At 46.4% G+C, this 13001-nt stretch overlaps 1 protein-coding gene across 5 annotated transcripts in view; it reads right to left on the bottom strand.

The window, feature by feature from the left end:
• The window catches only part of TTLL11 (tubulin tyrosine ligase like 11), a 267536-nt gene extending 256145 nt beyond the window's left edge, over positions 1 to 11391 (bottom strand). For all 5 annotated transcript variants that reach the window (XM_068553149.1, XM_068553144.1, XM_068553147.1 and 2 more), the window contains exon 1: positions 10829 to 11391. In XM_068553149.1, the coding sequence (XP_068409250.1) occupies positions 10829 to 11257 (429 nt within the window). In that variant the 5' untranslated portion in view covers positions 11258 to 11391. The remainder of the gene's footprint in view (positions 1 to 10828) is intronic.
• Positions 11392 to 13001: the final 1610 nt, after the last annotated feature.

The raw sequence follows: 13001 nt of genomic DNA, 5'->3' as shown, positions 1-13001 counted from the left end.
TTTCTCTGGTTGCGGTGAACAAGGGCTACTCTTCTACGCAGTGCGCCAGCTTCTCATTGCGGTGGCTTCTCTTGTTGTGGAGCACGGGCTCTAGGCGCGCGGGCTTAGTAGTTGTGGCACACGGGCTCAGTAGTTGTGGCACACGGGCTCAGTAGTTGTGGTACGCGGGCTCAGTAGTTCTGGCTCACGGGCTCTAGAGCGCAGGCTCAGTAGTTGTGGCGCATGGGCTTAGTTGCTCCGTGGCACGTGGGATCTTCCCAGACCAGGGATCAAACCTGTGTCCCCTGCATTGGCAGGTGGATTCTTAACCACTGTGCCACCAGGGAAGTCTCCAAGGATTATTTACATAAGTGATGAATGTGGGGTTTTTTGTTTTTTGTTTTTAATTTATTTATTTATTTATGGCTGTGTTGGGTCTTCGTTTCTGTGCGAGGGTCTTCTCTAGTTGTGGCAAGCGGGGGCCAATCTTCATCACGCTGCGCGGGCCTCTCACTATCGCGGCCTCTCTTGTTGCAGAGCACAGGCTCCAGATGCGCAGGCTCAGTAATTGTGGCTCACGGGCCCAGTTGCTCCGCGGCATGTGGGATCTTCCCAGACCAGGGCTCGAACCCGTGTCCCCTGCGTTGGCAGGCAGATTCTCAACCACTGCGCCACCAGGGAAGCCCTAAATGTGGTTTTAAATAAAACTAACAGCCAGGCTCAAAGCCCAGTCCTGCACTGAATGCCTTCAGTAAACACTAATTTCCAGTGGTCTTATTTCTAAGAGCCAGGAAATCATACTCTACTTAGAGAAACAGTATGATCCACTGTAACAAGACCTGGCCTGAGAGCCAGGACACCACCCTCGAGTTCTGAGCTGTGTGTCACTTAACAACTTTGAATGGTGGGAGAGTTGAAGCAGACCACACACTTAGTGCATTCTCACTTTGGAATACAGGTTACATATGTTATTAAAATGGGACACCAACCCTAAAAAACAAGTATCACGATGCCCCGTGTGACAGAACAAATAGCGGTGCGGATTCATACCCGAATCCAACTCCACACCACACTGACATCTGTAAAACAGAAATAATAAGGTCTACCATGCTTACTGCACAACGTAAAAGTCAACTTAGATAAATATATGTGACAGTTCCACATAAAATGTCTAGTTCCTGGAAATGTAAGACTCTAAGGCCCTCCACACTGCCTCTTAATTCTCTAGGAGTTTAATAGTACCTGAAGACAGAATTGCATGTTTCTTCTGCCCTCTTAAGCTAAGTCAATAATAAATAAAGACTGCTTTTAGTAAGTAGCAAGAAAAAAAATGTTTTAAATTATAATAATGCAGATCATGCAAGGCAAATGATTATTAGATGTTTAAATATCAACAGGGGGAAAAGATTTACAACACAAATGAGACAAAAAGTAACTACCCATAATATTTACAAACCAATAAGAAAAACATAAACAAACAAAATGTAAACATAAACAACCCAAAAGATAAATGAACAAAAAGACATTTAGGCATTTCACAGATGAAGCAGTACAAATGACTAAAAACGTATACAAAAAGCCAAACCCTGATGACAATTACAAACCTGTAAATTAAAAGCACATATTTTTACCTATCAGTTTGGCAAAGATTTAGAAGATTAATAGTACACAGCATTGGAAAGGATATCCATGGACGAGCACTTTCAAACACTGCTGGCGGCAACTTGACAGTAACTATCAAAATACAAAGTACACGTATCCTCTGACCCAACAATTCCTAGGAATTTATCCTACAGAAGCATTTGTACACAGTGATGTTTACTGCACCATTCTTTGTAACAGCAAACAAAAAATATGGAAACACATCCATCAATACATTTTATGGTGGTACATCCATCAAATGGACTCTTTGGTTGTTATTAAAATGAAATGAATCCGTATGTACTAACAGAGAAAGATGTCCATGAGGTATTGCTAAAGAAAAACTTGCCAAATACCATAAATATTGTACAATGTCAGCATTTAAAATAAAATGAAAATTGTTTCTATTTCTATTTCTATACTATATATGTATCTCTTGTATCTCTACATATGATGTGTAGTTGGTGGTCATTAGCAGGATGTTCTGATTCTCCTCTTTGCACTCTCACGGTAGGACTGCATGCCCCAGCCCCTCTGAAGTTCACCATGCTATGTATCTTGCTTTGACAAATGAAATGTAAGCAGAATCACCTCGGGGTAGAAGGCTTAAAAGCCTGTGCAGAATTTATAATGTTCCCTTCCTCTCAGTGACTCACTGAAGCAGGTGCTGAGCTGGAAGCCTGGGTCTCTGAATAACCAAGATGGCGGGAGCCCCTTCTCGCCCCACCCCCATACCAAATCTCATCAACCCCCTAGGTGGGAGCAAGAAGGAAACTTTTGTTGTAGTAAGCCACTGATAGTTTGTGGTTGTTTGATACTCCAGCACAATTTAGTGGTCCTGATACATACAGGAATAAGAAAAAAAAAAAATCTGGAAAGATACATACCAAACTGTAGTCTTGGGGTTACCCTAAGAGGAAAATGAGAATGGGAGAGGGGAAGGGCAGGGAATGGGGTCGAGGGGACTTTGGGGTTTGAGTTTACATACCTGGGAATTGTATAAATTTTCATAAGCACATATTGTTTTTGGAATTTGAACAAAAGGTATTTGTAAATAATCTAAGATGTCCAGAAATTTTTACATTGTTGCTTTTTAAAATTCCAATAACCACAGTTCTGACACAAAGAGAAATAAAATCCCCCTGTGACCATAATGAACAAAATATGAAAACTGGCCTTTGTAAGAGTTCTAGGCAGAGGGACTGAAGGGCTTCTTTGAAAAGTAACACTATACTTAGGGATGACAGCACGCGAGACAAACCGCCCTATTCTTCCAGCTCCAATAAGGATGCGAAGGTTTTACTCAGATGACACAGAAGCAGATGGGGGAAGAGAAGGAGCTGTCAGCAATGCCTGCCAGGACTTAGGGAGCATTTATAAAAATTACTAGATAACGGTTCCAAAACACCCAGAGAAACAAACATGTACACAAATGGCGGCCAAGGCAGCTGTTAAGGCAGGGCCCGATTCGAGGTGATGCGGAAGGAGAGATGTTGGTCCATCTGGAATAGAGAAACAAGATCATCGTTCTCTCTGACAAAAGCACAGCCTTCGTGGAGGGATCTCAGGGAGTGACTGGGCCGTGGAGGAGCAGCCACATGGAAAGGAGGGGTTCCAAACTGATTAAAGCAACAGCAAGGTTATTTGCTTGTTCAGACCAATCAATTTTCTATTATAAAATTGAATTAAGATGTCATAGAAATTCATCAGAGGGAAAGCCAAACCAACAGGTATTCTTACTTTAAAGCACCAGGCACTTCAAAGATTTTCAGAATTAATCCTCACAAGCCTACCATGTTTTTATGCTCATTCTTAGAGATGAGGAACCTTTGGCTCAGAGAGGTAAAGGAACTTGTCCAGGGTCACAGAGCCAAGATTCAAACCCATGCCTGGTATGGACTTTCCAGGGTCAGTGGGGAGGGCCGCTTAGGGATGAAAGTAAGGAGTCAGCCCAGGGAATCTGCTTCTCTTCTATACAGCTAACGGATACATTCACATCAACAACCTCCTTATTTATTTTATGAACACAAAAGTTAATTACTGATGTCACTTGAATAGCTAAAATAAGTTTCCCATGGTGACATATATAGTTAATATACCAGAGTATGATGAGACAGGCACCAGGTCCAGAATAGAGGCTTTAAAAAATTCAATTAAGGGGCTTCCCTGGTGGCGCAGTGGTTAAGAATCCACCTGCCAATGCAGGGGACACAGATTCGATCCCTGGTCCGGGAAGATCCCACATGCTGTGGAGCAACTAAGCCCATGCGCCACAACTACTGAGCCTGCGCTCTAGAGCCCGAGAGCCACAACTACTGAGCCCATGTGCCACAACTACTGAAGCTCGCGTGCCTAGAGCCAATGCTCTGCAACAAGAGAAGCCACCGCAATGAGAAGCCCACGCACCACAACGAAGAGTAGACCCCCCTGGCCGCAACTAGAGAAAGCCCGCGCATAGCAACCAAGACCCAATGCAGCCAAAAATAAATTTAAAACTTAAATAAATAAATTAAAAAAAAATTCAATTGAACTCATGAAACCTTAAAAGTATAATTGATTTTAAAAGAAAAGAACTTTAAATCAGTGTTACTTAAAAAATTTTAAACCTAAACTACATCACATTGACATTCATGCAAAAAATGTAACTCTCCCTTACCCTGCAGAGGTCTCCGGGTGCTTTTGTTATCTGCTGTATCCCAAGAACCCAAATATAGCCTGGCACAAAGTAGGTCTCAAAGTATTTGTTAAATGATTCAAATGAGCTGGTCATGTCTATTTAACCAGTAACCTATATACGCAGATGAAACTCTATACTAGTTGTTTTCTAGTTTAAAAATATATATAGATCAAATAACCCTTGTCTATAGTTACCCAATAGAAGGAGAAGTAACCTTAACTGAATACAATGTGCCAAGCATTGGGTTAAGGCAATTTACATACATCCCCTCATTTAATCTCACAAGAATTCCGCAAGAGAAGCATCACTAGCCCACCGATACAGTTGAAGAATCGACGCTCAGAGTGGTTCTGTATGCAGTACCCAACTGGCTTGGTCACACGAGTAATTAGTGGCAAGGATTTTTAACTCATCTGTCTGAATTCAAAGTCCACACTAGCTCCAGAACACAATACTTTCCCTCTAGAAAAGCCACTTAAAAGAGTGGCCGATTACTTTTACAATATGTTCTTTTCAAGGAACAGATTTAAAAGAAAAAGAAAATGTATGATTGAATTTTTGCACTCAACTTCTGCTGATACAAAACCAGAATCCAGAATGCTAAGAAAATCAAGGCTATTTACAACAGAGGGCATGTTTATATAACACAGAAAACTGCTCTAACAATTTTAACACCTGCTTAAAAACCAAAATTTTTATTTGTAGTAGTTATAGAACTTGAATATGAGCTCCTGGAATTTACTGTCTTTTAAAGGACTCTGTAAGGCATTAGTGTGGATTCATGAAGCTACCATATATATTATATAAGAGTGGCAGTGAATTGTGATTTTTATGGTGTGACAAGCTTAACTTGCAAAGGAAAAATTCTAGTAGACTAGGCGTTAAAATAACGTGTCTACTGAAGGCGAACATTCGATGGAGTAGGCTATAAACCGTCCCTAAATGTAATGCTGTTTTCAAAACATGGAAAGTAAATCGCGATGACTATCATTAAAGTGAGAAAGGGAGGAATGTTAAACTACCCAATTCTTCATTTTCTAATCTGCCTTCTTCCACAAAGAGTCTGAGACACAGCAGTTCATGCAGCAGGCTCACATCCTGCAGAGGAGCAAGGCCACTCGGCAAGTCAAATGCACCAGAATCTCTTCTCCCTCGTGGGCAGCAATGAGATAGGATTTGCAAGGTGCAGACACCAAATGCTCCCTCTGCCAGGCAGGATATATTTCAATGTGCTTTACTTTAAGTCCTGTTTGCAATATCACCCTCCTGGTTCTAAGTGACACCACTGCCATTTCAGAGTTATGAGTCAGATGAGGAATGGGAGGGCTAAGAAGTGAAGGATGATAAAACATACTGAAAAGTGGGCTTGGGAACAAGACAGACTGTTTGAACCCTGACCCTCCCACTTTTCTTGCTGTGCCCAACTCAGTTTCTTCAATTGTTATCTGGGAATAATGAAAATAGAGTAACTCCTTGCAGGGTGGATTTTAGCAAAGGATTAGCAAAGAAGACAGTATAGGATTGCATACTGGCTACAAGCACAGGCCCTGGACGGCTCGGCCACTTGTTACCTGTGTGAACTTGGGCTCAACCCTGAACTAACCTCCTCTCAACCTCAGTTTCCTCATCTGTAAATTGGAAATGATAAGGGGATCCACTTCAGAGGGTTGCTGTGAGGATTAAATAAAATAATCCATAATAAACATTTTACACAAGTTTTAATGAGTATAAAGCACTTAGAATGATGCCTAGCACATAATACGATATTTCATAAACAGTAACTAACATAGTACAAGTTATAAATAGGATGATAGCATAAGTATATATATATATATGTTCTGAAGAAAGGCTGGATACATTTCAGAAAACAGCACTTGATTTGGACACTCTCAAACAAAGAGTTCACTCTGTAATAGATCTTGGGATGGGGCTTATGCCAACTATTACCAACAAAGGTCCCTCTATCAAATCTCTCAGCACCCTCGTTCACGTTAGCTGATGCCCATGGCACCACTACGCACATATACACAACCGACATCTCCAAGGAGGGCAGCTCACAACAACAGTGGCATCTATCCTCCATGGTGTCTTTTCCCTAAGGTTTTCTCTAATGAGGGTGTCAGAATTGCAAAAATATACAGGAGACGGGGAGAGAGGCTCACACGATTAGAAGAGGACCATACAATTCCGTAAATATTTATTGAACATCTACTATGAGCCAGGAACCATCCCTCTCATGTTGCAACTTCACGGTGACTCTATAAACATGATTTTGCTCTTCTAGAATAAACTTTCGTCTTACCTACAAGTTTACAGAGCTAACATTTGTGAATTGTCCTTTGAGAAACAAATTTAGCATGGTGGGCACCATTGCATTAGACCTGACTGGAGTTACAACTGACAACTGAATCATTTCAGAGAGTTGGCGTGGGGCCCTTGAGACTGACAGAATGGGCAAGGGAAGCTCGGTCTATATATGGCAAGAATCTGAGGTTATATTCAGCCAGAAGTGCAAGCCTCTCAGCATGGCCTTCGACGTCCTCCAACCTGGCTCCTTCTTCATCTCTCTCTGCTCTCCACGCGCTCTCTAAGCCACCATCACCCCATCCTGCATATAAACCCGGATCTCCCTGCCTTTGCTCCTATTCTGTATGGAATGCCATTTACCCACTCAACTCCCAGGCTGGACCGCAATTGTCTATATGCACGTCTATCCCTGGAGGGCAAGGAGGGACTCCCTTTCATGTCTATGCCACCCCTGACCCAGGGTCCGCCAGTATCAGCCAGCAGGGAGCAGTGGGAAGGGCACAGAATGGGAGGCTGGTTTCAAGTGGAAACCTGTTTCAAATGCTAGCTCTGCCCCTTACCAGCTGTCGGACCTTGGATACGTTAACTTCTGTGTACTTCGATTTCCTCCTGTGTAAAATGGAGACAAAAGGGCATTTACTTTATTGGTTGTTGGGAGAATCAACTCCTTGGCTATATGTAAAGCACTTAGAAGAGTGCCTGGCATGGGGGAAGAGCTGTGGAAGGCTCCATCATAGTTGCTGTTCATTATCACTGTTATCGTTATTGTCGTTAAGTGTGTGCAGAAAAGAGAAAAGTGGAGAAAGAAGGGAGATTGTGCCCTGTAGCTGAGCAAACGTCTGAACTCCCATGCTGCCTCAGCGCTGCCCTGCTGAATAGCCCGATGGTGGAGCCCCTCACCACTCACTCGCAAAAGGAGACACAGAGCTTTCACACTGGTTGGTGCTCATAACCTTATTTCTTGCCTGGGCTGCTGCCCAACCCCTGCCAAAGCCAGCCAGCTAGGGACTCCCAAATCCTGCAGTGACAGCACAGCATGACATACAAGGGACACTGCAGCTCAGTTCCTTGCAACCCAGCCCCCAGCAGACTTCCTGCTCCTAGAATATCAGTGCTGAGCGTTAGAGGTGACCTTTTCCAACACCACCCCTGTAACAGATGGGGAAACTGAGGCCTGGGGAGGCTGTGTTTACATTTTGTTAGTACCCAGTTTATATATATGTTACTTGTCGTGCAGCCAATTTTGTGGTAGGTACTAAGAATACCATGACCATTGTTTAAAGCTGGAAGGAACTTCAAAGTTTACCCAGTCTGGCACTTTTCAAACTCCACATTCTATGGCATCAAGATGAGATGTGAGCTCTGTTGCAAGTCATTCATTCATTCATTTATGGATCACCCGCCATCTGCTGGGCATCAAGGACACAAGTCAGACACCACTCCTGTCCTCGGGACCTCACAGACGAATAGGGAAGCGTGACTATGTAAATAATCACATGTCTAATAGTAAAGTCTTGTTGTGAGTGAATTATGTTTTAAAATATACTAGAATGAGCATCTCCACTTACATGCCAACATGCTTTCTGAGCAGAACAGGCAGGATTGGGGCTGGAGGTAGCGCCCTGTAAACTGCTCACCCCACCGGCTTCACCTGTGCAAGGGCCACACATAGACTCACATTACCATTATGTGGCTACAGCAGTAAGGAGACTGGGAACCACTGACCCAACCCCATTTGACAGACAGGCAAACTGAGGCCTAAAGAATTTAACTCACTTGCCAAAGTAGCACAGCAGATAAACAGAAGACGCTTAAGATTCTGTAGTGGCTCATGTAGGTTTCCAAAAGAATCCACATTCCACAGTGTAGCACATGATCTGACCCCTGCTCACCCCTCCTGCCCCCTCTCTCACCATTCTGCCCCCCACTCTATGACTCAGCCCTACTGAACTACCTGCGAAGCCCCAAATGCACCTCTGCTTGGTCCATCCCACTCCCTCGGCCAGGGATCCAAAGTCGGCGACCCCTAAATAATGCCAACTCATTCTCAGCACTCAGAACTCAGCTCAGGGCTCTCTCCTCCAGTACCTGGCCCTGACATGGCCCCCCTCTATCTCCTATAGCATGTACGCCTTTACACAGAGAGAGAAACGCTCATCACATAAGGTGTTCATCCAGTCAACAAATATTTATTGAGCACCTCTATGTGCCAAGCACCTGAGGATACAGCAGTAAATAAAACAAAAGCCCCTGCCCCCATGGAGCTTACATTCTACTGAGGGAAACAGACAATAAACAATATAAAATATAATGTCACTAGAGTTCAGTACTATGAAAAAATAAATAAAAAAGAGTGGAGGGATCTTGGGGGAAGGCCTCTCCAAGGAGGTGGCATTTGATCAGAGATCTGAAGTAACAGAGTAAGCCATGCCAATAGCTAGGAAAAGAGCATTTCAGGAAGCAGCAGCAAAGGCCCTGTAACTACTGCAATGATTTCTTTACTTGTGTCTTACCTCCTACTGAACTTGGAGGTCCTTGAAGGCAAGGATTACATCTTAAGCATCTTTGATTCGCAGGGCCCAGCATCCATAGTGGACACTATGGACACTTACGGAATGAGTGAATGAAGTTGGCCCAGCATGTGTGATTGCTGATTTCTGAGTCCGTGTGGCTCCATCACTTGAGATCTGGCCAGTTTTGCGTCTCCCTCCTCCCCAGGGCTAAGCTAAGCACAGGCTTGGGCCAATCAGTCTTCCTTAATTCTGTGGCCTGGTCTCAGTTCCTGGATCCTCCCTTCATTAGGACTATAGTACTGACAGTTTCTCCAGGTTTATCTTGTTCTGGTCCTCATATCTCTGGTCTGGACCTGAGACCCTGTCCCGAAACCCAGACACCTAGTACCGGGAGCCTCCCTCACTTTCTCCAGGTTTCATAGGCATCAAAGTCCTCCCCTGAACCCCAAGCCCCAAGGCTGGGGGGCCCTGACCCCTGGAATCAGACTTCCCAATGGCTAACACCTCCCTACTTGGAAGTCTGCCCTGCCTGATTCTTGACTGCCCTCCAAACCACACGACCCCTTCTGCTGGGATATCAACCCTCTGACCTCATCAAACCTTTCTGTGGCCATCTCTCTGCATGTTCCAACTTCATTAAACCATTCCTGAACTTCTACCATAGCTAAGACCCAGGGCTAAGGACCTGCGTCTTCGTGTTGCCTGCTACAGATCCTGTCCCATCAGCAGACCATCTGGGTCCAAGCCTCCAAATTCAACTACCCCAAACCACAATCCTGACACTCCCAAAAGCACATTAAATAACCTTAGGTGCTGCAAATAAAGTCAAATGGCTTTATCCACTCCGCCAACTGCAACAGATATCTCTGGATGTCACTGGTGCTTCATCCCAGCCCCCACCAGGTCTAAAATGAGTTCAGGGACAAATAACCCATTCCTTCATTCACCCGTTCACCCACCACTTCCTGACACCTGCTATAAGCCAAGCCCTGAAACATAAAACACAGTGCCTACACTGATGACAGTGATGCTAATGGTGATGTGATGGTGATAGTGATGGTGGAAGAGAGAGAGGAGTACGTGGTAAGATTAGTTACCATTTATTGAACACTTGGGCTACACTACAATAAGCGGTGAGTCTTCTAATACTAAGAAAACTATGAGATAGGTTTTATCAGTCTCACTTTATAGAGAAGGAAATAGGCTGAAGAGGTGAAGCAACTTGCTCAAGGTCACAGAGCTAAGTGGCAGGGTGCTGAGACCCTAGTCCGCCTGCCTCCAAAGTACAAACGGTTCAACCGCCCCAAGGGTCACCCAGTAAATGCTAAACAAATATAACTTAAGGAAGAAGTGAAAGAGAGAGAGAGAGAGAGAGGATCCAGGCCTCCAGGGACTCACAAGCTGGTGGAGGAGGCAGACACATAAACAAATATCTACCATGTGGGGAGGCCAGCGCTGATGGCTGGAGACCATGGAGCTGGAGGGGAGCTGCAGGGGAGCCAGAGGAGGGAGTGGCTAACTTGACCTGGAGGGGTCTAGAGCCGTCTTGAGGAAGTGACTTGGGGGCTAGGCTTTGAAGGATGAGCAGTCTGCGGCTGACAAGCGTGGCGCACAGCAGGCGCTCGGCCCTCAGACCTGGCCTGGGCCGTCCGTCTCCTCTGAGGTCGTCCAGTCCACCCCCCTGTGCCCACGCGGCCGGGCCGGGCCTCACCTCCTTCCACTTGAGCTGGCGAATGCTGATCTTCAGGGCGTCCAGGGAGGTCCTGGCCTTGGAGCTGTCCACGGTGACAGGCCGCGGAGAGCAGTACTCCTCGGACCGGTCCGAGCTCCGCTTGCAGCTACGGCTCTTGCTCCTGGACTTCCCGTGCGGGGAGAGGCCTTGCGCCGACGCCGGCTTCGCCTGGTACATGGGCAGCGTGGGCGGCGGCCGCGGTGGGACGCGGGCGTCGCCCTCCTCGGCCGCGCGGGGCTGCGCCGGGGCCGGCTCCTTGGGCTGCTCCTCCCCAGCCTTGCGCTCCGGCTCCCCGGCAGCGCCCGAGTCCACGCGGACCTGCTCCTTCGCCGCATGCGCTTTGGCCGCGCCCGCGGCCTCCGCCTCCAACCAGGCCGCCAGCTCCCTCTCGGGTCTGCCCCGCAGCATGGTGCTCAGGGCTGGTGCCAGCGCCAGTGCTGCCGCCGCCGCCGCCGCTCCGCCGCCCCGGCCCGCGACCAAACTGCCGCCGCTGCCGCAGCTGCCACGCGCTCCCCGCCCGAGCCCGTTGCCATGATCTCTCAGGCTCCGGTTGACAACGGCAGTCGCCGACTCGGGACGGGGCCCGGGAAGGGACAATCGCCGACCCAGCCCCGGCGACCTCATAGGCGAGGGTGCTCACGTGACCGTGCCTGTCGCAGACGAGGCGGCCATCTTGGAAGAGGGCGGAAGCGGCCTCTGCCCGCCCAACCGGAGAACCTGCCGGCGTTCTGAGCCCGCGGAACTTGGAGGGGAGAGGCTGGAGGTGAGCTTGAGAGCAGAGAGCCGTTGGGCGATTGCGGGGCTCCTGAGCCCAGGGGCTGGGCCGGAGAGACAACAATTTCAAACACGAAGCCCACTTTCCCCCACCCCGTACACACTCACTGGGATAACTCCCGGTCTGATGGAGGAGGCACAGCGTCACCCGTTCTAGGCAACTCCACCATCAGGAAGCACCTCAGTCTGATGATGGACATGACAAGTCCAAGCTCTCAAGGATTAGCTCCCCGTTTGAAGAAATCCCTTTCTGGTCCTGGGAGAGCCCCAGACTGAGAGGGGAGACACGTTTCCGTGTTCTCAGGGAGCTCCCAATGGCATAGGGAGGCCGTGGAGAAGCCTGCAGATTCGCGGTTGAGTTGAGGACATTAACCAACCCTTTTCATATTGTCATTTTAAAAAATTATGGTAAGATACACATAACATAAAATGTATCATTTTAACCATTTTTAGGTATAGACTTCAATGGCGTTAATACATTCGCATTGTTGTGCAACCATCACCACCATTCATCTCCTGAACTTTATCTTCTCAAACTGAAACTCTGTACCCATTAAACTCTTAACTCACGACCACCCTCCCCCAGCCCGTGAACTACCCGTTCTCCTTTCTGTCTATATGAATTGGATTAATTACCTCATAGAAGTGGAATCATACAATATTTGTCCCTTTGTATCTAGCTTATTCACTCAGCCTAATGCCTTCATGGTTCATCCATGTTGTAGCATTATCAGAATTTCATTCCTTTGTAGGGCAGAATAGTGTTCCATGGTGTGAATGGACCACATTGTATTTATCCGTTCATCTGACAATGGACATTTGGGTTGTTTCCACCTGTTGGCTATTGTGAATGATGCAGCTATGAACATGAGTACACAAATACCTATTTGAGTCCCTGCTCTCTATTCTTTTGGGTTGCCATATATTTTTAAAGCCAACCCAAGGAGAGGGCTTTCCCTTCTCACCTTAGGGAACCACATTTGATTTTTCAGGGAATGGGGTTGGGAGGATAGAGCAGCACCCCACACTGAGGACAGTAGCTGTGACAGCCCACACGGGTGAACTTTGCCACCCTTTGCAGATGAAATAATGATACAAGAGAGGAAAACGAGAGGAATCACAAGGCAGTATGCAGTTAAGTATCAAATGAGGCAAAGAGTAAAAAGAAAAATTAGGAGTTCCACGAATGGAGGATTTACTGTAAATTATAAAGCTAGATAAAACTTCATATACGAGATAGAATATAAACTGAGTCTTCAAGATGGAGTAAGAATCAGCTAGTTAGAAAGTAGGTAGGGGACTTCCCTCATGGCGCAGTGGTTAAGAATCCGCCTGCCAATGCAGGGGACACGGGTTTGGGCCCTGGTCCGGGAAGATC

The sequence above is a fragment of the Eschrichtius robustus genome, chromosome 10 (assembly GCF_028021215.1).
Source record: "Eschrichtius robustus isolate mEscRob2 chromosome 10, mEscRob2.pri, whole genome shotgun sequence".
Lineage (NCBI taxonomy): Eukaryota > Metazoa > Chordata > Mammalia > Artiodactyla > Eschrichtiidae > Eschrichtius > Eschrichtius robustus.
This window is presented reverse-complemented; position numbering and strand designations above follow the sequence as displayed.